General features: G+C 30.4%; 2 protein-coding genes across 10 annotated transcripts in view; one reads left to right on the forward strand and one right to left on the reverse strand.

Moving 5' to 3' along the window:
• Positions 1-21,641, reverse strand: part of LOC148236904 (uncharacterized) — a 90,306-nt gene that overhangs the window by 19,394 nt on the left and 49,271 nt on the right. The gene's annotated exons all lie outside the window — the stretch shown is intronic.
• On the forward strand, positions 18,553-20,055 carry LOC148236905 (glycerol kinase 3-like). The gene has a single exon (XM_088182790.1). It carries the CDS (start codon positions 18,553-18,555, stop codon positions 20,053-20,055), a length of 1,503 nt encoding a protein of 500 aa, XP_088038916.1.

A 21,641-nucleotide genomic window follows, 5' to 3' on the forward strand; every position in this document is an offset into this window, starting at 1 on the left:
TAGCAAACGTCTTTTATGCTTAAAAATAAAGCAAATATGTATTCGTATATTTAACATATTTATATTTACTTAATGAAATGTTTTTTTATCATTTTTAATAAGCGATGTTCTACTGACCTTTAACGTTACCATACTTTTAAAAACATTCAGATTAATAAATTATCAGCAATAATATTGGTACTATTAAAAATATCTAAGCTTTCATATTAATGTATAAATAAAATCTTCTGTTAAAGAAAATATAAATGGAAAATACTCTGTTAAAGAAAATTCATCCGATCCTGTCCGCAAAAGAGTCTATTAAAATTATAAGGCTTTCATTAAAATTCGTAAATAATTAATTTTAGTCGTTTTAAACATTTTTATAACCTCAATATTAGACAATATTAAGGCAAACCTTATTTCTCGCATTTAAAAAATCATAAAACACGCGAAATTTCACCCCCAAACTCGAGCGAGTTCAGTTAAAATTTCTCGCTCTTATCCAGAATTTATCCGCTTCTTAAGAACGGGCGCGATAAATTCAAGCGTTCGGCGATAAATTACGAATATGTGAGTCGTATATCTTCAGAGAGTTGCGAAAGCAGCGGGATGAAAGCGGGATCAAGTAGCAAAGGGTATGTGTTTATTGAGATTTGGAGACGTGAGCGAAATCCACTTTGGGGGCTGTTAGGGACAAGTTATGTAAACTTCGACATTAGAGGACACAAAGCATGGTCATAAACGGTGCTGGATGTAATACCTAATAACACGAGAATGTATCATTATTTAAGCTGCTGACTTCAGCCCTTTGGAATTATCAAATATCCCAAGAATATTTGATTTTGAAGAACTGAAAGACTGTACAATAGAGAAAACATTCATATAAAAAATATAATTTTTGTTTACACTACATTACACGCAACAGCAAATGCATGATCAAGATTGATAGTTGATATAAAACAATGTCGTCTTTGAAATGCCAAACTGAACTGGAGTCTAAACATATGTAGGCTGAGCTAAGATAAATTCAGATGAGTTAACGCTTGTTTGCCGTTTCAAGATCGACAAGGATGACTACTTTATAAATGGCATCAAAGAGCTGTTAGGTTTGAAGGAATGATTGAAATACATAGAAATATTATTTTTATTTTTTCACGGTCAAATCAAAACTTGAGCCAATCCATAGAATACATTTAGCCATCAATGTATAAAAGTATCATTAATAGGTAAAATTTACTAAAATAAGTTCAGCTTGCATTTAATTGAACCTTAATATTCAATTAATTTGCATTATACAAAAAAATAATATGGTTTATAATCATCATCACAATAATTGGAAGGGTTATTAAGAACTATAAAGGATCATAATAAAGAAGATGATGGGGAGAAAATATAAATACTTAAAATTGTATTTGCAAGTAGGTGTTTCAGGACTTGGCTTCCATGAAAAATTTTGTTAATTTGGTGTGCTTGAAAAGCTTTCGTCACAAATTTACGACACTGTAAAAGTTTATTTAATAATTGAAACCATAAATCAACTCAGTGTTTTTTCTTTTTCCTCATTATTTTATCCTGTGCTGCTGGACTTTTAACTCTATTGAACATTTTTTAGTTAGTTGTCCTTTGACATATTTCATCAATTAACTGCGAGAATAGGACTTTGACGAACGGATGGTGACGGGTGGCAATTATACAGAGACTGAGCCGCTTCATTAGTATTTTATTGAAGTGGTTATGATTTTTAGGTACATGGTTATCGAATATGATACGAATGATCGGCGGATGAGGCCCCACCGGTCGTTGTATTCCTGTTGTGGTCCACCAAAGACTCAATGTCGCCCTCGTCGGTGTTTGAGTGTGATCCACCAAAGAGTGTCGCCTAGTTTATGGAAAAATAAATTAGCCTCCCACAGAACTAAGGCCAAGTGGTTGCTAGAAAGGTTGTTCATGTTACGGACTTTTGCAGTGATAGTCAAGGACAAACTCTTACTAAAAACATACATCTAGGTTAATCACAACCAAGCAAGCGATAAATGGTGACATACCTCTACACATTAACTAAAGAAATTCTATATAAAAATTTAAGGTTCACTCTCTTTTGGGATGAATAAGGAGGAATTGATAGCAGTACATACTTTTATCAGTGCGACATACGCATATCTTCTCTTCATGATTAAGCTGTTGAGGCAATCCAAATATGTACTCGTTTGTGTCTTGCGAAATTTTAATGTTTTTATATATTTGGACCACTCAAAGGAAATAATTTCGATTCAATCGAAGAAGTGTAGCAGATGGTGCACGAGTTTCTGCACTCTCAGGCAAAAAATATTTTTCCTAGAGATATCCATGCATTTTAAGCACTGAAAAATACGTAGAAAATACTAAATAATACGTAAAAAAATACATAATGTCATTTTGTACCTTTTTTGCTTAAAAAAATACAGAATAAAAATAATAATGTTTTTCGTTTGACTCTATTAAAGATCATTTAAAATATTTTAATTAAAAGTCAGAAGTTAAAGATATATGAAATTTGGGTACTGCGTTAAATATGTGCCTGGTTGATGAATAATATTTTCAGAATTATATGGTACTTAGATAGTGTATCAAGATAAATATCAAAACGTGCATTTCCCTTTACTTGATGATAGTCGCATTTAGAAATTATCTATTATCATAAAAAGTGGTGATTGTAAAATAGTATTATAGCACAAATACAAACTTTTATCATATATTTTTAAAACTTAAATGTGAAATATTTGAACGTCGTGAATCATCAAGTACATATTATTGAGGCAATGTTTATACAACATTTAGCTCAGAACAATTGTTAAAGATTTTGCAATGCAAAGACATATCTTAAGAATACAAAGTTAATCAAATAATGAGTAAATTCTAAACGAAACGCTTTTTATTGATATTATGGTTATTTTTATAAAAAAAATAATTAGCAGAATACTTAATAGACTTGAAAAATGCTAAACTTGAAATTGCATGAATATGATTAATGATTTGCTTCGAGATATAAAAAAAATATAAAACAAATTCACATCAGCGTATTCAAATAGATTTTATGCTGACATTGACGAAAAAGTATCTTCTCAATCATAACTTGAGCTGAGTGGTTCAAAATTGCAGCAGATAATAACTGAAGAGCAATTAACTTTCGAAGGCAAACGCTCTCGAATAGGATCTCAAAATGTGCGTTATCTTCACATAAATTATGTAGTTGAATTGTCAAAAAAAAAAAAACAGTAATGGACGTTAACCTTGTTCAATTATCATTATCGAAGTAGGAAACGTTTTTTTGGTTACACAAATTTACAATGAAAACTAGCGCTGTAAAACTCATTGTTTTGGGTCTAGAATATTATTTTTTTATCAATAATACAACAAAATCTACAACCGTATCGAAAAAAATGTTGATTATGTTGTAAATATATGATGATGTAAGTATGAAAATGGAATGCGATCTTTATAGATATGATTCTTATCAATATTAAAACTATTACTTAAAAACATGCAAACCAAATTGTAATAATTGTTCACCAGAACGTTCAATTTAATTAAAAAAATAACTGTATGTGCGCATTTTTAAAGTAAGTTTAACAAATACCAAATACTATTTTGTAGTATGTATTTTTCAGTTAAATTATATTTACACCGGAAAAAATATAATTTCACTTTCAGGGAAATGTAGTAAAAAATTGGCTTTTAAAAATCAATAAAACTGTATTGAATATTTTGGTCTTAATAGGTGATGCTTCGCTCTACTGAAGTTGAAACTCAATTTGATAGTTGCGAAACGTGTATTTGCTGTTCAAACCCAATGGGTTTGTGGATGTGTCATCCTACAAATATTTTTCGAAATGAAATTCATCAGGTTGGTTAAGTAAAATTATATTGTCTATGTATTACATTCTGAAAAATATAAAAAATCATTTTTATACAAAATAAGTTAGCTTCAATAACTTGGATTAAATAATTTTTAACTATTTTAATCGGATTAAATAATTATAAATTTTTTTATAAAGAAAATATCACGCTAATTAAATGACAGTTTAGAGCACTATATTATTTCACTAGCAGCTGTCAGTAAAAGTAGAAATATATATCCATCAGTGAAAATGTATTCCAATATGGTTTTACAAAAAAGCAAGTAAAATATATTTTTGCTGGTAATACACAATCACTGTAACACTCACATAAGAATGGGATAATGGATAAATCATTGAAGAAAGTAAGTAATTTTACTACCAAATTAAGAACCTAAATATTTTTAAGGTTTAAAACATACTATATTATTGTATAATTATTAGAAAAAAATTAAACTAGTACCTGAACCGTGGTTCTGTGTACTTTTAACTGACATTTCAGTGAAATCATATTCACTGAAATGTCAGTAAAAAAATATTTTTACCGATAATACACATTCACATACATATATTAGGTAAAATAATTTGACACATTGAATAGAACATCAAATAATAGTTATTTTATGGTGTTATATTTAATTTATATATTTTTTAAAGTAATCATATTAACAAGCTTATAAGATTTAATTATTATTAATGATATTTTTTTCATAAAATTTTCACAAAACTATAAATGTATAAATATAATCTAATAATTTTGTTTAAAAATCTATAAACTTAAGTTCAATATTTGCCTTGAAATATGTATTACTAAAATAAATTGCACATTTTATTTACGCTACTCAGAATCGATAAAAGCACATCAAAAAATCAGTAGAAAATGGATTTAAGTCAAGCATATGGTTAGATATCGAATTCAAGAACATGTTGTATTGTTAACGCGACATTGATAACGACGATACAATTATTTATGTAAATATACATATACTTTAATAATAAATTATCTTCGAGTGATTTATTGCATTATTTATAATGCATACTTTAATTGATTGAATGATCACCTTTGCAACTTAAAAAATCAACTCGAGTTGCATTTTGATAAACCTATTTTTTAACACAATTTGCCGCTATCGAATAAAATTATTACTGAAACTTCATGTTTGTATTCAATATCGTATTTATATTTGGTTAACCACCGCAAAAAGTTTCGTGTCTCATTGTTATATAAAAATAGTATTTGAGAGCAGAACTAAATTACGTTGTACAATAAAAGCAATACCGACGACTGCAAATAATGGAACAATGACGAGAACCAAACGGATCGATCCAATAAAACCGACGTTCAGAATTATTAACAATAAGAATTCGAACACGTGTACATATTTAGGTATAATTTAATCAAACTATGTTCGCAAATTCAACAAAAAAAAAATATAAAACACAAGACTATAGATTCAGAACTATTTAACGGTTAAAATATACACAAAAAATAAGACCCATAACTGCTACCCAAATACACAACATAAAAATGCCTCATATTGAAAATTTCTTACCATAATGCCAAAGGTTGGTAAGGCAGTCACCCTTCGTTGACCAGCGACAAATTTACTTTGAGCAGGAAACTTGAGTTTGTGACTTTGGTTGCAGGTTTATTTTTGAACCATTCACTCAATGTGTATTCACGTATGCTACATATATACATATGTATATAAGTCTCGAGCGAATGCATATAAATCTCGAAATAACAATAAAGTCGAACAAAAAAACTCATACAAGGAATGCCAAAGTGCAACGGCTGACTCTTGTGAATATTTTAATTGAGGAGTTCAACGAATCTAAACTGAGGCAGAAAACAATACAATTGGTGAAAACGCAAGATAACTGCGTGTGAATCGCAAAGCTGATTTAATAAAAACTATCTATTTCAGAAATCTAGAACGTACACATTTGCTAACATACAAGATCAAAAGACACTTTCATCTTTTACAAAATTTGCTATTTCATCTTCTAGTGAACATTAAAAAAATTAACCGGTTAACTGCCAATGTGTCACATTTTAAAATTCATATTGATTCATTGATATTTTATGATTGCCAATAACAATAAAAATATGTTATGCATAGGGGTTATGAAAAACGTATTCCATAGATTTCAAACCACATTTTTATGCATATTATTTCGATGTAATATATTTTTAGTGTAGAAGTTTCCAAACAACAATTTCCTATCGAATTATTAAACGCATAAACGTCCAAGTATTAAATTCGTAGTTTATATATTCGTAAATAGAACAGAAAATACGGACTTATCACGCGATCTGAAATTAGTATTACTCAAGTTTTTTTTATAATAATAATTGCTAAGACATGCAACGTAGTTATTTAGGATGTATTAACCTATACGCAACATGATTTTGTAATACAAAATTAAAAATTACAGAAGCACACATGCTAGGTGCCGCTTTGTGCTCACACTGTGCCAGTTAGTCTTATCTCATAGAATAAGATTGAGTCAATACCTAAGTACGATAGTACAATAGACTTTTATTATACTAGTGGGATAGTATATATTGATTATTTTAGGATCATCGCTAAACATAAATAATCGATTTGGCAATTAGCTCGAAATACTGCTAGAAAAATTTCATATCAAAAATAATATTAATAGTAAAAAAATATATTATTGTTTTGCATTCGTAGAAGAAACTATATATATATATATATATATATATATATATATATATATATATATATATATATATATATATATATATATATATATATATATATATATATATATATATATATATATATATATATATATATATATATATATATATATATATATATATATATATATATATATATATATATATATATATATATATATATATATATATATATATATATATATATATATATATATATATATATATATATATATATATATATATATATATATATATATATATATATATATATATATATATATATATATATATATATATATATATATATATATATATATATATATATATATATATATATATATATATATATATATATATATATATATATATATATATATATATATATATATATATATATATATATATATATATATATATATATATATATATATATATATATATATATATATATATATATATATATATATATATATATATATATATATATATATATATATATATATATATATATATATATATATATATATATATATATATATATATATATATATATATATATATATATATATATATATATATATATATATATATATATATATATATATATATATATATATATATATATATATATATATATATATATATATATATATATATATATATATATATATATATATATATATATATATATATATATATATATATATATATATATATATATATATATATATATATATATATATATATATATATATATATATATATATATATATATATATATATATATATATATATATATATATATATATATATATATATATATATATATATATATATATATATATATATATATATATATATATATATATATATATATATATATATATATATATATATATATATATATATATATATATATATATATATATATATATATATATATATATATATATATATATATATATATATATATATATATATATATATATATATATATATATATATATATATATATATATATATATATATATATATATATATATATATATATATATATATATATATATATATATATATATATATATATATATATATATATATATATATATATATATAGGATCAGCGTTAGGAAGGCGCAGGATCAGCGTTAGGAAGGCGCCGGGTCCAGACTGCGTACCGAACGCGGTCGTAAGACGGATCGCTACAATGGACCCACAGCTACTGACCGCGGTCTACAACGCCTGCCTGCAGGCAGGCACGTTTGGGACATCGTGGAAGCGGCAGCGGCTTGTGCTGATCCCCAAGAAGAAGGGAGCTCCACCGGGCCCGTCCGCATACCGTCCCCTGTGTATGCTGGATGGGGCCGGAAAGCTATTCGAGAGGGTGATCCTCCAGCGGCTGCAGAGCGTCCTCGAAAATGAAACGTCAGAGCTGTCTGATCGACAACATGGCTTCCGTCCCGGCAGATCGACCATCGATGCCATCAAAAGGGTCGTATCCAAAGTAAGAGATGCATGGCAGGGCAGCCTTGGAGCCAGCAGACACGCGATGATGATAGCCCTCGATGTTCGCAACGCCTTCAATTCGGCCAACTGGGGGCTGACGGTTAAGGCGTTGACTGCGAAAAAAACCCCAGCATACCTGGTGAGACTCATTGAGAGCTATTTCACGAACAGGGTGCTGGAGTATGAAAGCGGAGGCGAGAAGCGTTCCCGCAGGGTGACGGCAGGCGTCCCTCAGGGTTCGGTACTGGGGCCTTCACTCTGGAACGCCATGTACGACGAGCTGCTGCGCTTGAAGATGCCCGACGGCGTCGAGCTGGTCGCGTTTGCCGACGACGTCGCGGTCGTCGCAACAGCCAAGCGTCTGACGCAGCTACAGCAGGTCGTAGAAGAGGCGCTGCAGGCGATTCAGAGCTGGATGGCCCGAGTTGGGCTCGCACTCGCGACGGAGAAAACAGAAGCTGTATTCTTTACGCGGAGGCGCAGGTTACAACCGCCCAGGATAGCGATCGACGGCTTTGAAGTGCCCTTCAAGAGAGAAATCCGCTATCTGGGTGTCCAGATAGACGACAAGCTGCGCTTCGTCAGGCACGCCGAGGCGGCGGCGGCGAAGGCGGCGCGCGTAGCGGAGGACCTCGCCAGGCTGATGCCGAACATCGGGGGGCCGAGGCAAAACCGGCGACGACTGTATAACGAGGTCGTCCACTCGGTCCTTCTCTACGGCGCCCCGATCTGGGCGCAGGCCATGATCATAGAGAAAGCCAGACTCAGCCTCGCGAGGGTACAGAGAAGAAGCCTGCTGCGTGTAGCCTCCGCGTAAAGGACCGTGTCCGAGGACGCCGTTCTCGCTCTATGCGGCACGCCGCCGTTGGATCTCCTCGCCTTGGAGAGACAGGCGATCTACAACGGCTGCGAGAAGGTGGCTGCCAGAGCTGCGACCGTGACGGAATGGCAGAGGAGATGGGACGCGTCCACCAAGGGCCGGTGGACGCACAGACTCATCGGCGATCTGTCGGCCTGGGTCGGCAGGAAGCACGGTGAGCTTTCGTACCACCTCACACAGGGAATGACCGGACACGGATGCTTCGGTATTTATTTGAAGAGGATCGGCAAAGCGGCGAGTGCCGAGTGCCTCCATTGCAACGCCGGAGAAGACGACGACGCTGAGCACACACTCTTCGGATGCTCGGCGTGGGCAGCGGACAGGATCGCGCTAGAAAGGATCATAGGAAGGTCTGCCACAGTAGACACTATGGTCCAATCTATGTTATTGAACCGAAGCTGCTACGAGGCATGGACGAACTTCGTGTCGGCTGTGATGCGGAAAAAAAAGAGCTGAAAGACAGTTCAAGACAGCGGCCCTAACGGGACAGAGTCTCTAAACTGGACGAGCCGAAGTGCAATATCGGAAGATAGTACCGGCCGTCCAGGAGAGGGCTGGGGAGAGGTTTTAGCCGGTAGGTCGCTGCTTGCAGCGGAATCCGGCACAATCACTAGCAATCTGGACGCTGGTGAAGTCTTTAGAAGATTTCCTCTCCTCACAACAAAAAAAAAAAAAAAAAAATATATATATATATATATATATATATATATATATATATATATATATATATATATATATATATATATATATATATATATATATATATGGATAATTAATAACGTAATTTCAATGGCTCAGCGAATCGGTGAGAAAAGGATATGTACTCAGCAATAGAAATTTATATCAGTATAGAAAATTTTAATACCAAAATCACAACCAAAGAATAAAAAGTTCAAACAGCGTAGATTCAGCTAAATTTTCCTCAATGATGGACATAGAAGTGGGGCCATAACTGTTTGGGTAATCAAACACTTTGAATTTTTTAATATAAAAATGGATGCCTTCCTCCTCTGTAGATATCCGGTATTTCCAGAGCATATAAAAATATTGCAACTCTTCAGAGAGTTCGCTGCTGGGGCACCGCCATTGGCTGGTTGCATCCTTAAAAGGTTACAATTATATACAAAATACAGCCGCTAGTGCTGCGTTAGTGCATCTACAATTTCCAGAGGGTCTTATAGTGATCACCAGAAGACCTGCGCATCTCCAATACTGCGCTCCTCTAGATGCTACACTTATATATTTGATAAAAATGTAACTAAAAATATAGATTTGCCACCACACAAAGTAGAGACATTTTAAATTACATTTAAGTATGGGCAACATGTTTATATTAAAGTTTTAATTTTAATAGGTCTTATTAGATGCGACGCGTGGTGTTTTTTTTTGTGTGGGCAATGAATGTCTGGTGATTTTTTCATATGTCTTGCGAATAAAACGAGCAGCATAAGAACTACGGTATAATATGATCATGCCAATGTTTCAGTTTTGCTTATTTAAATTTAGTATATAAGGATACATTTTAACATAATATACAATAATTTTAATAAAACGTACTTAATATTAGCAAATTCTTGCTGTAACATTTCAATTAATCTCAGGTAATTCTTGATTATTTTTAATTGGAAAAGCTCTCTTCCTTCAAGAGATTTTATGCGCTATTTGCGGCGGAAAAATATCAGTCTGGGCCATATATTGGTATCGGTTATTTTCAAAATATATTTTTGATAATTTACTAATTAATTTAATAATTTTGGAATATTTTCAAAAAACAAACATCAATGCTTATTTAGCGGCATAGTTCAAAATTAGGTTCTGAAGTTTGTGACCTTAACTCTGTAGTCAAAAAATCAGAGAACAGACAGTGTGACTTCAAGCAGTGTTTCGCCTGCTCGTTCCACACAGTATCCCTCATATAAACGGTACATATATTATATAAATAGTCCTGTAAGGTGCAGTTCGTTGGCTCGTGCTTGGCCGACGTCCAGAAATAGTAATTGGTGATTTTTTTACAGTAGTACTCCACGCGGTCTTAGTTAAAATTATTTCAGCAGGTAAATATTTACCGTATGACGTCACTGATTTAGGTAAGAGTACCGTGAGATTTTCGGGTGGGTGTTAAGCCATCAGCGTTCGTGACGTCACCGGCGAGATCAATGATTGCGAAATTGTGGGCGTAGAGATACGCACACTACGTTTCAATATCATGTACGCCAACTGTGTACATTCAGATAAAACAAGTACAATGTTTGTGACAAGCATCAATCATGGGTTACAATCACTTTCAAATCCAAAGCTGTGTAAATGTTTAGTTTTAGTTGTTTTATGCAGTAAAGATAATCTACGAGCTTACGTCATCAGAAATGTTTTTAATGATATTAAGTATCATAATGGGACGTGTGCAATCGTGTATTTTTTACTATTATTAGTAAAAACATGATTTTTTTACGTTTTACTAAATTTTAAATGCGAATTATATTCGGAATGTAAAGAAGTCTAAAAAATATTAAATTTTGGGGTTGACTTATAATAACCTCATAACACCTCTTTATTTATATTTAAAAATATTTTATAAATAAAATATTTTTAAATATAAAAATACTTTATTAAATTTTATAATTAAGTCTGGAAACGAGTTTTTTGATTCCAATGTCAAAAAGGTCGTTTTAAAGTCCTTTTTTCGGTTAAATACAGTTTAGATAAAAGTTCTACACACTTATTTTTGTAACGACTATTCGTCAAAGAAAACAACATTATAATTGATGAACGCGACACCAACATTGCTATAAACAGATATTAGTTAATGATGAATTTTAGTAGCAGTTTTTTCGCATAAAGGAATTACTGAGGTCTGAATAATATTGCCCCGTCACGTGGACCCTAGAAAAACAGCAGTATCACTAACCGAGTAAAAACATTACTTCCACGTGACAAACTTTATATTTATTCATATACATATGAGATAATTAATCATAGAAGCATTTAAAGATAAGCTATGAAAGAAGCAGACATTTTTTTGAAGTTTTAAAATAAACCAATTTCTACTCGGACAAAAAATTAAGCTTCTCGGATTATTCTTTCAAAATTTTCAATATCAAGATTGATACTAAAATATAATAAATTAAGGTAAAAATGAAATTACCTCAATTCTATAATTTACTATATATTTACTATAATTTACCTTTTGACATTTACTGTAATACGTATAATGATAATCATTAAACAACAAACCAATAGTTTAACTATTATTTTAATTCATATTAGTACAGAAACAATCTAAAAATCGTCTTCAATATAAAACTGATGAGTTTAATTTTTAGTAGCATGATCACAAACAATATTATAAAAAAATTAGTATAATATAAATATAATTACTAAATTGACAAAGGCGTGATTTTTAACGTAGTTCCCATGCTTTCCCGTGCCCTAATTTCAAGTTTATTTTTACCATTACAAAACGCACCGCTTCCTTCAGTTATGGTTTCTTAATGTCCCTTTGAGCACACCACTAGGCAATAGAATATGTTTTTTGGAGACGAAACTTAAAGTGAATACATGAAAACTAAACTTAAAGAAAAAAACAACCACTGTCGAAAATTGTACGGTCATTTTAAAAGACACATAATTGTTAGATAAATACAGCTAAAATAGTTTATATATATATAATTTTTTTGTTATATTATACTAACATGTTCAATTATTTTTCAAGTAACTACCAAAGTTTATGTTTAAGAAAGATTATAAAAGACTAAAAAGTTACATTAATTAAAAAATGCTACGATACGTTATCGAATACTATTATATAGATGCAAAAATAAAGAATGAAAATATTGATGCTTAATTTAGACAATGGCCACATTTTTTTTAATTTAAATATATTTCAAGTTATAAATATATTGCATAGTAATAAAAAAACAATTCATCACTAAAATAACCCATTGTGGTTTACAAATGCTAGCACACAAGTCACTTAAAAAGCCTATTTCGTGCTTTCAGTGTATATTAAGAGCGTGCTACTATATTTGATAAGCTCTATATATAATATTAGTTATATAATATAATAAAATTTTCACACGTTTTACCCTAGATTGTATCGTCCTATTTAATAGCAGGTAGTATAACGGCCTCCACAGCACGTTGCATAAGCAGCTAGAGAGCTGACTATATTGATGAATGTAAAATTCACCCTAATATTAAGAAAGTCTATGCCTAAATTAGGCTAATAGCCAATTGGCCTAGATGTGTTGTAGATACAACCTTACAAGTGGCATACAGACGATGCGTTCGTTCAGCGATAAATAAAAAAACGAATTGGCCGCAAACACGCCCAGTGTCAAAATGATGAACGGTCAGTTAAAGTGGTTTGGTTTAGAAGTAACCGTAGTAACTGCTATTAAAACCAAAACACGGAAAAAAGTTTAAAATAGCAGGACCTTGGATCATATCTTAGATATTAACAGCAGGTTAAAAGCGATGTATCTAGATCATAAACATTTGAATCAGGCATTGTAAACATGCCAAATCTTTTGATAATTTCCATGATGAACAAGTTCACATAAGCGTTCCCCTCAAGTATATTAATCGGAATCGCTTTAATTCTAAACGAAAGTATGAAAGACTTTGATGTATCGAGTCTAATGTCTATCACTATAATAAAAGTTAACAGCCATTAACGTGTCACCGTGACGACTCAATCGCTATTGTAATTTTGGTCACTTTTAGCTACCCCCATGGTTTTACATTATGAATGTGAATATACACTTTTTATGAAATATTATTTATGGAATATACGCCAATTTATACCGTATCGATTTGTATATTGTCATGTCAAAAGTAAAGTGCCATTAGCTGATAGGAAGTTTTCAAGTTTTTTCGAGGCGAGAATACAAAAACGAAAATAAAAATAGACAACTTAATTTATGCAATCTGTTATTTATACGAGGGTTCTTCAGAAAGTTATATATACTAGTACAAAAACAAACTGCTGCTAAATACTTATAGTAATTAAGGTAAATTCATAGTAATTAATGTAAGAACGAATTAAAAAAAAATAAAAGGTAAATTCATAGTAATTAATGCTTAGAAAATTTTAAAAATAAGTAAAGGGGCATTCTAAATTTATTTTTAGTAAATCCCAAATTAAAATATATTCTGAACTATACTTTCTAAATATATTTCTTATGTACGTAATGTGTACTCGATATATAATAACGGAAAATTCTCGAATTATATTAGATTGTAATGTGTGCTTTCTGCAGAAACGGATTTCCAAAGAAATTCATTTTTGAATTCTTCGTCATGCTTTTACGAAATGTATTTTTATAAAGTTTTGTGTGACTATAAGTCACACAAAACTTACTAGTTTTATTGTATATAATATTGCTAACAGTTTAAAATACATACAAATCCTCACAAATGGTTTTTTGTATGTGTAATTCACTAAAAATAATAATTGAGTAAATTTATTTTAAACAATATTTTGTAGTAATAAGTACTGACTTATTGATTAAAATAATAACTATACAGTATAGATTATAACAGGCTTTTTAATATATTTACATTATTTTTTCAGAATTTTTATTTTTTATTATACATATAATATTCTCTATGAGCTAAAGTAGATTAATATTAGAGATTTAATATTTATGACATACTTGATGGAAATTATTAATAATATTATTCATCCGCGAGGTTAGGAAAATCTAGGAAAACCTAGTATGTGATGATCGATCAGAATTATAATTACATAATAATCACTGATTTCTATCTCTTAGAGACGATAAAAATTTAAAAACACAAAGTTTATATAGGATTCAAACCCAGGTCTTTTTGGTTTTAGTCACTACCCATACCATTGGTCTATCGTATATATAATATAAAAATCGAATGGCTTCAAAAACGAGCAATAATTAAAACGCAAATCAATTCAATTACCCAATTCAAGAGATGATATCAGTTATTGCACGTTCATTTTAATAAATTGTTAAGATCATTTATTCAGCTGAGTTCTCAAATTATTTTAATCCAAGAGGATTATCATTTTAAACATATCATTTATGCCCATAATTCCATTGGTATCTTTTTAGTTTAAGTAAATATATCAGTGGGGATTACTAGTCATATATATATATTCGTTAATAGCGCAATAATCAAAAATGTATGCGACAATCAAAGATTTCGAGTAATTAGCATCCTTAAATGCTTCCAAAAAAGCTGTTTGACATTATTAAAAAGTCTATTGTATTGATAGTAGATGGAATAGTACAATTGTTGCCAAATATTCACCTGTTCTAAATATTCTTAATAATAAGATATAAAAGACGACGTAAATGTACGCGTCGAGAAGAGCCAAAAAAAAATAAACATCCTTTATCTCGACTATGCGTTTATAAGTCCATAAATATAATACAGCAATAACATTTATTTAAAATACACTTTCGTTGAGAACTTAAATTAAAAACATCACCATTTACTCCCGACATATGAGAGTGCATCCGAACTAAGCCAAGCATCGACGGAGAAAGCAGCCGCTTCTCTCTTCGCGTCAACTCTAAACCGATTACAACGTTTAAATTCCAGGGTTTAACCTACGAGATCATCTTCGACACTTTATCGTAAGCTTTAGCGATGTACACATTAAATATTAATTTCTCAAGACTTATTTAAGATCTGGTAAATCTAACAATATAACACATTTTTACAATTTTAAAGATGATCAAATCACATGTACTGTTTATCAGTGTAGTAGGAATTGCTTTAAGAGATTAATGCTTATCTCATGAGAAATTTAAATGTTATATGTGCTCATAGATAATAATAATTTAGAAAAAAATGCATTATTGATATTTATATAGACTCGATAATCACGGCCTTTATATTTAAGCTTAAAGTTCATCATTTAAAAAAATAATCAATGTTAAGTCTGTCTAGGATTTGAAGAGGAAACACATACATATGTATGTACATATTAAATCATATATGCATTTGAATGTATTATATTATAGTACCAGAGAAGGATGTTTGGTACCCTTTGGTTAAAATAGAACTCATGTCTCCATAATAGATGAACTGTGTATCCAAGAACGGCTATCGACGATGTATACGAAGAGAATTATCCACTACTTCGGACATACATATGTACATACAATATATAAATGTCACTGCGATTTGAAGAGGAAAAAATGGGAAAATGTAGACCTTATAATTAAAATTATCAGTTGTAAGATTAAAACAAATGTTCAGCATAAGGTCGTACAACTTTTTCAGATAGTGGTAATTATATTCTATTAAAAACATACATACAGATATATGTATGTATGTGTAAAAAAGTTTTATTATAATATAATTAAATATCTTGTTAACCTTGAATGCTGGATGTATTTAACTTTGAAGGACATAATACTATTGACCTAAAATTTAATTGTTTTTCATATATTTATGTATATATGTAATTAAAAAACTCTGGATTAACTTATATCTAAAAATAAAATTAAATTGAAAAATATATATTTATTGCATCAAAGCGATTTATTGATTGTTTTGACAGCGGATTCAATTGCTCACCGCTCAGATTCCATTGAACTTTGTCCTTTGGGGCGTAACCGTGTAAATATAATTTTACTACAGATCAATCAGAGAAGAGTTATTATATACAGCAACATTATTTTATATCATTATATGTCTTTCGGCAATAGCAAAAAATAGTTAACCTGCGACTAATCAGCATTACATGCAATTAGCGTAATGAAAGTAAAAAATCTTACAATCGATTCTCAGAATTTCGGCAATTTATGGTTTACTGAGTCGGAAATGATTGTCTTGCAAAAGTTAAAAAAAGCGTAAAAACAAATCATAACTTCTTCTTTGGTCTTCTGAATTACAACTTGAGGCGGTAGGTTTAAACCCTAAAAGTTTGTGAATTTAATTTACGGCGCCTTCTAATTTTCCGTAGAGTTGAGGTTAACCCTTTATGGCCGAAAGTAACCACGCTCGGTTAGACTCTTAAACTTTACAAAAATACAGGGAAAAGTTCAATAAATCGATTTAATACAATATTTAAGTATATATTACTGGTGGTTTTAAGACAAATTAAATCTAAATTTACCGGTTTTTTCCTGGTCACAAAAAATAAATAAAAAATACAAAAATGACCACGTATAATACATATGTATTTTAGAATTAATACATCGAAAGATCTTTCGTGTGAGTCAGAAAACATAGTTGCAGATTATTAAATAATACTTAAGCTATTATTTTATATTCTTAAATAAAAGCCAGTGTAGAGCTTCAGATAATAATTTAGCATTAGATACAGTGAGTCATAGTTTTATCAGATAAAAAAGTTGACTTAAGTTAGAGAGAGAGAAAATGATGTTACTCATTAGCATATAATTGATACTATTGTTGCGTTTCAGTAAAAAAAAGGCAAGTCAAATAATTGTTGTGTGAATCATTGTGAGTGAAACATCAATTTAGATATTTACTTGTAACATAAGTCAACTGAATGATTGACTTTAAAATACAATTAATATTTTAATGCGCATTTTTTTTATAATGTTTGTGAGTAATTTATAGTATTGTAGCAAGAAAAGACATTAAGGTCAAAAAATGAAAATGTTTCATTTAAATAGTGGGACAAAGAGCTTTATTGTTAATTTATAAAAACAGGGGAGAAAAAAGCCATTGTGTCGCCGTAGAAATATTTTTCAAAGCAAACTGACCTTCGCGAAAAACAAAGCCAAAAAAATCTGGATCGTAAATTATTATCTTACCGAAGATATATTATATAAGTATATAGATATATGTAAAATAAAATGTTTTTTTTTATGAACATAGCAGTAAATAAGGAAAATTCTCTGCGGTGCAATAATCGTATATTTTTTGGCCAAGTATAATAAATTCCAATTTTTTTTAAGATAAATTTGTGTGAAAATGTTTAAGTTTAAAAATTAATAGTTGTATATAATATTTTATGTATAGGATTTTAACTGGAAATTTTAGTAGTATAATAAATATTTTTTAAAATAAAAATTACCTTATAAGCAGAGATATATTACTCAGCAATGTATAAGAAACTCACCTAAAAAGATAATAAAAAAACACATTCAATTATCAAGTAAATTATAATGGAACGATGATGACTAGGAACTTCGACAAAGTAATAGTATATTATAAGTCTCATATGCACTTATCAAATTAAAGTGAATTACCAATAGCCCATTTTATAAATATTTTACCTTCATTGAAACAACCATCGATGATTGTTTGATTGTACATAGATAGGTACATACATTTAAATTGAACAATAGCCAACAGTCCATCACAAGGTTAAGCGATCAATAAAACGGAAATTCGGTTAAATTACTTGTATTTTATTTTTTACTAATATTTATCATATAAACGAATTTTTTTATAGATGATATTGTTTGCCCCATTGCGATATAAATTCGCTAATATTTAGATTTCACATTGAATAAATCATAAATAATGGTCAAAATTATAGTTCGTTGGACTGCGTCGGTAGACAGTATTTCTGTTGTACCGACCTATCACTCATTTAACATACTAATCGACATTCTCGTCCTTTCAATAGAATAAACCATGACTTTGGTTTGCTCCATAGACGCTGGTACATCGTTCTTAAAAATCATAGTGTTCAAAGGTGTATCCGAAGAGATCATATGCCGCAAATCTGTGCAAACTGAGCTAAAATATCCACAAGATGGATGGATCGAGTACGACCCCATGGAAATGGTACACGGCATCGAATTTTGCATGAAACGATGCGTGAAGCAAATGAAAAGACTGGATTACACCACCAAAGACATAATCACTATAGGAATAGCTAATCAGAGAGAAACGATCGTAGTTTGGGATAAGCACACCGGTAAACCGTTACACAACGCCATTCTCTGGTCTGATTGCAGGACATCTGAGCTCGTTGAAGAATTATTGAGGAAACAACCAATAAATGGCGATAAATACTACTTCCAGACAAAGACAGGTTTGCCTATATCGAATTTCTTCTCAGCCGTCAAAGTCAGATGGCTCATTGATAACATATCGAACGTCAAACGCGCCGTAGAACGAAAAAGATGCTTATTCGGAACACTGGACACTTGGATCTTATGGAATTTGTTGGATAGAAAACATTATACGGATGTTACAAACGCTTCTAGGACTTCATTGATGAACATTAGAACTCTGGAATGGGATGAAGAAATGTTGAGCTTCTTTAATATACCTATTGAGATGCTTCCGAAGATCAAAAGTAACTCTGAGATGTATGGTTATGTCAATAAAGGAACATTTAAGGGTATTCCTATCACTGGATGCATAGCAGATCAACAAGGTTCTCTTATAGGACAGATGTGTTTTAAGAAAGGTGATATTAAAGCAACTTATGGGACCGGTTGCTTCGTGCTTTATAACACTGGACCAGTGATATGTTTTAGCAATAATGGATTATTGACTAGTGTCGGATATAAGATAGGAAAAGGAGAAACGCATTATGTGTTGGAAGGAGCTATAGCTGTTGGTGGAGAAGCTTTTAAAAGACTGAGGGATGAACTAGAGATGATCAGCGATTATACAGATATGGAATATATGGCTAAGAGCGCTTCAGAGCTTGACGATATAGTGTATTTTACGACCATGCATGAACTCTTCGCAACGAATTGGCACAAGCATTCAACCGGAATGTTAAGTGGATGTTCTGCCTACACCAACCATAACAACATCGTTAGAGCAGCCATGGAGACTTTATGCTTTTTAGTAGTAGATGTAATCAATGCGATTAAAAAAGACACCGGTTCTGATATCAAATGCTTGAAAGCTGATGGTTCTGCTTCTATGAACGTTTATCTAATGCAAATGCAGACAGATCTAGGTGGATTTGAAGTATTAAGATCTATAATAACTGAGAACACTAGCTTAGGAGCTGCTCAGGTTGCCATGTGGGGCATCAATATCGATGAACGAGGGAGAGATACCACCTTTCATTTGCCTGAACTGATGCTGTGTAAGACCGATAAGGACGCACGAGAGAAGAAGTATAAAAAATGGAAAGACACAGTACTGGATTATAACAATTGGTTTAGTTAAATAAAACGTATCGGATATGTGGGTGAGTGGTAGTATTCACGCGACCGGTATTTCGCTATCCGCTTGCATTAATTGAGGTCAATGTTAACAGCCTTTCTCGGAGTTAAAAAAATCGTTACTTAAAAAGTGTTATGTATTTTTATGAAACGCGGACATAGCCTGAGGTGGCTTTTAACTTAAATTTAAATGTTTAACGATCAAGTTCAAGAACGTGTAACGCCCTTTGAATACGCTTTATATTTATTTTATGCATTTTAACAATAATTACTCAAAATACTATTTCATGATATAATAATTTTGTAATGATTTGATTTTAATAAATAAACAATTAATTAATGTATGATTTTTTATGTGTTTTCCCAAGCATTTATAATATACACGTGGAAATCTGATACTATCTAGTATAATATGTGCGTGGAAAACGTTTCCTGGGTTACTCATATTTCTACCGTTACGAACGACGTTTTGCAAATTAAAAAATAACGTTTCTTGCGTGCTTGTGTGTTGTTCTCAAACTGTACAATCTTATTTAAAAAGTATTGCTAAATCACAGATAAAAAAAATATATATACACCACGTACACAAACTAATCTTGCGGTTGTAACTATCAATAATCATGAACAACAAAATTTTGATTTGTTTTTACAGTTATGCAATAAATACAAACATAAACAGTTTTTAGATATGACACAAAATTGTTTTTAATAATTAATTATCTTCTCGTGGTTTTAATTTTAAGTAGTGTGAGAAAATCTATGATAAAAATATAGGATACTTTCGTTTCTTGTGATCGAAATTCGCCACGCAAAGGATCCCTGACCTGATTAGTCGCCATTGACAAGAAATGGGTCGCATTTTTCGAAATAGATTTTCCTTGTAAATGTGACTCGAAGAAAAATTTCATTGAATCACAAATATTGGACGTTAAAAATGAATCTTCTGGCGAGATTTCACGAGTTTCAATTCCAGAATTTCTGAGAACCGTAAATTGATACAAAGCCAAGGCGAGAAGTTTCGAATGAATAATATACCGAGAAAACACAAAGAGTATATCACAAACAAAAACAAACAGTATATTGACAAACTATGTATATTTTTAATATATAAAAGCAAAATAAATAATTGTCATTATAACAAATTAAAATATAAATTCATTAAGATATAAATTTAGTTGTGTATATGTTCTGTTACAAATGTATATATATATAATACATATGTTGAAAATAAATTGAAATATTTAAATATGTTAAATATAAAATTGTTGTAATTTATAATTACAACTATTAAATCCACATTAATTTTACAACTTGTAAATATAATGTTAGAGAGTATTAAATTATTTTATATACATATTTTTATCTTTTCAATTACTTCGTTAATTAATATGTCAGTCATTTAAAGGTTCTACGAATTTTACAAAATATTTCAAGTGTTCATTCAAACAAACAAGGCTTTAAATTGTTGATCAATCATATTCTAAAGAACTTTTCAGCAGTTTAATAATAATAATAATAATGCTTTAACACAATACAGTCCGTGCGGTAACGTCAAAGGAAAATTCATAAATTTTTTTTTTATTAAAAACG

Source organism: Plectrocnemia conspersa, unplaced genomic scaffold (assembly GCF_051122295.1).
Source record: "Plectrocnemia conspersa isolate PC_06_02 unplaced genomic scaffold, ASM5112229v1 ptg000003l, whole genome shotgun sequence".
Taxonomy (NCBI): Eukaryota; Metazoa; Arthropoda; class Insecta; order Trichoptera; family Polycentropodidae; genus Plectrocnemia; species Plectrocnemia conspersa.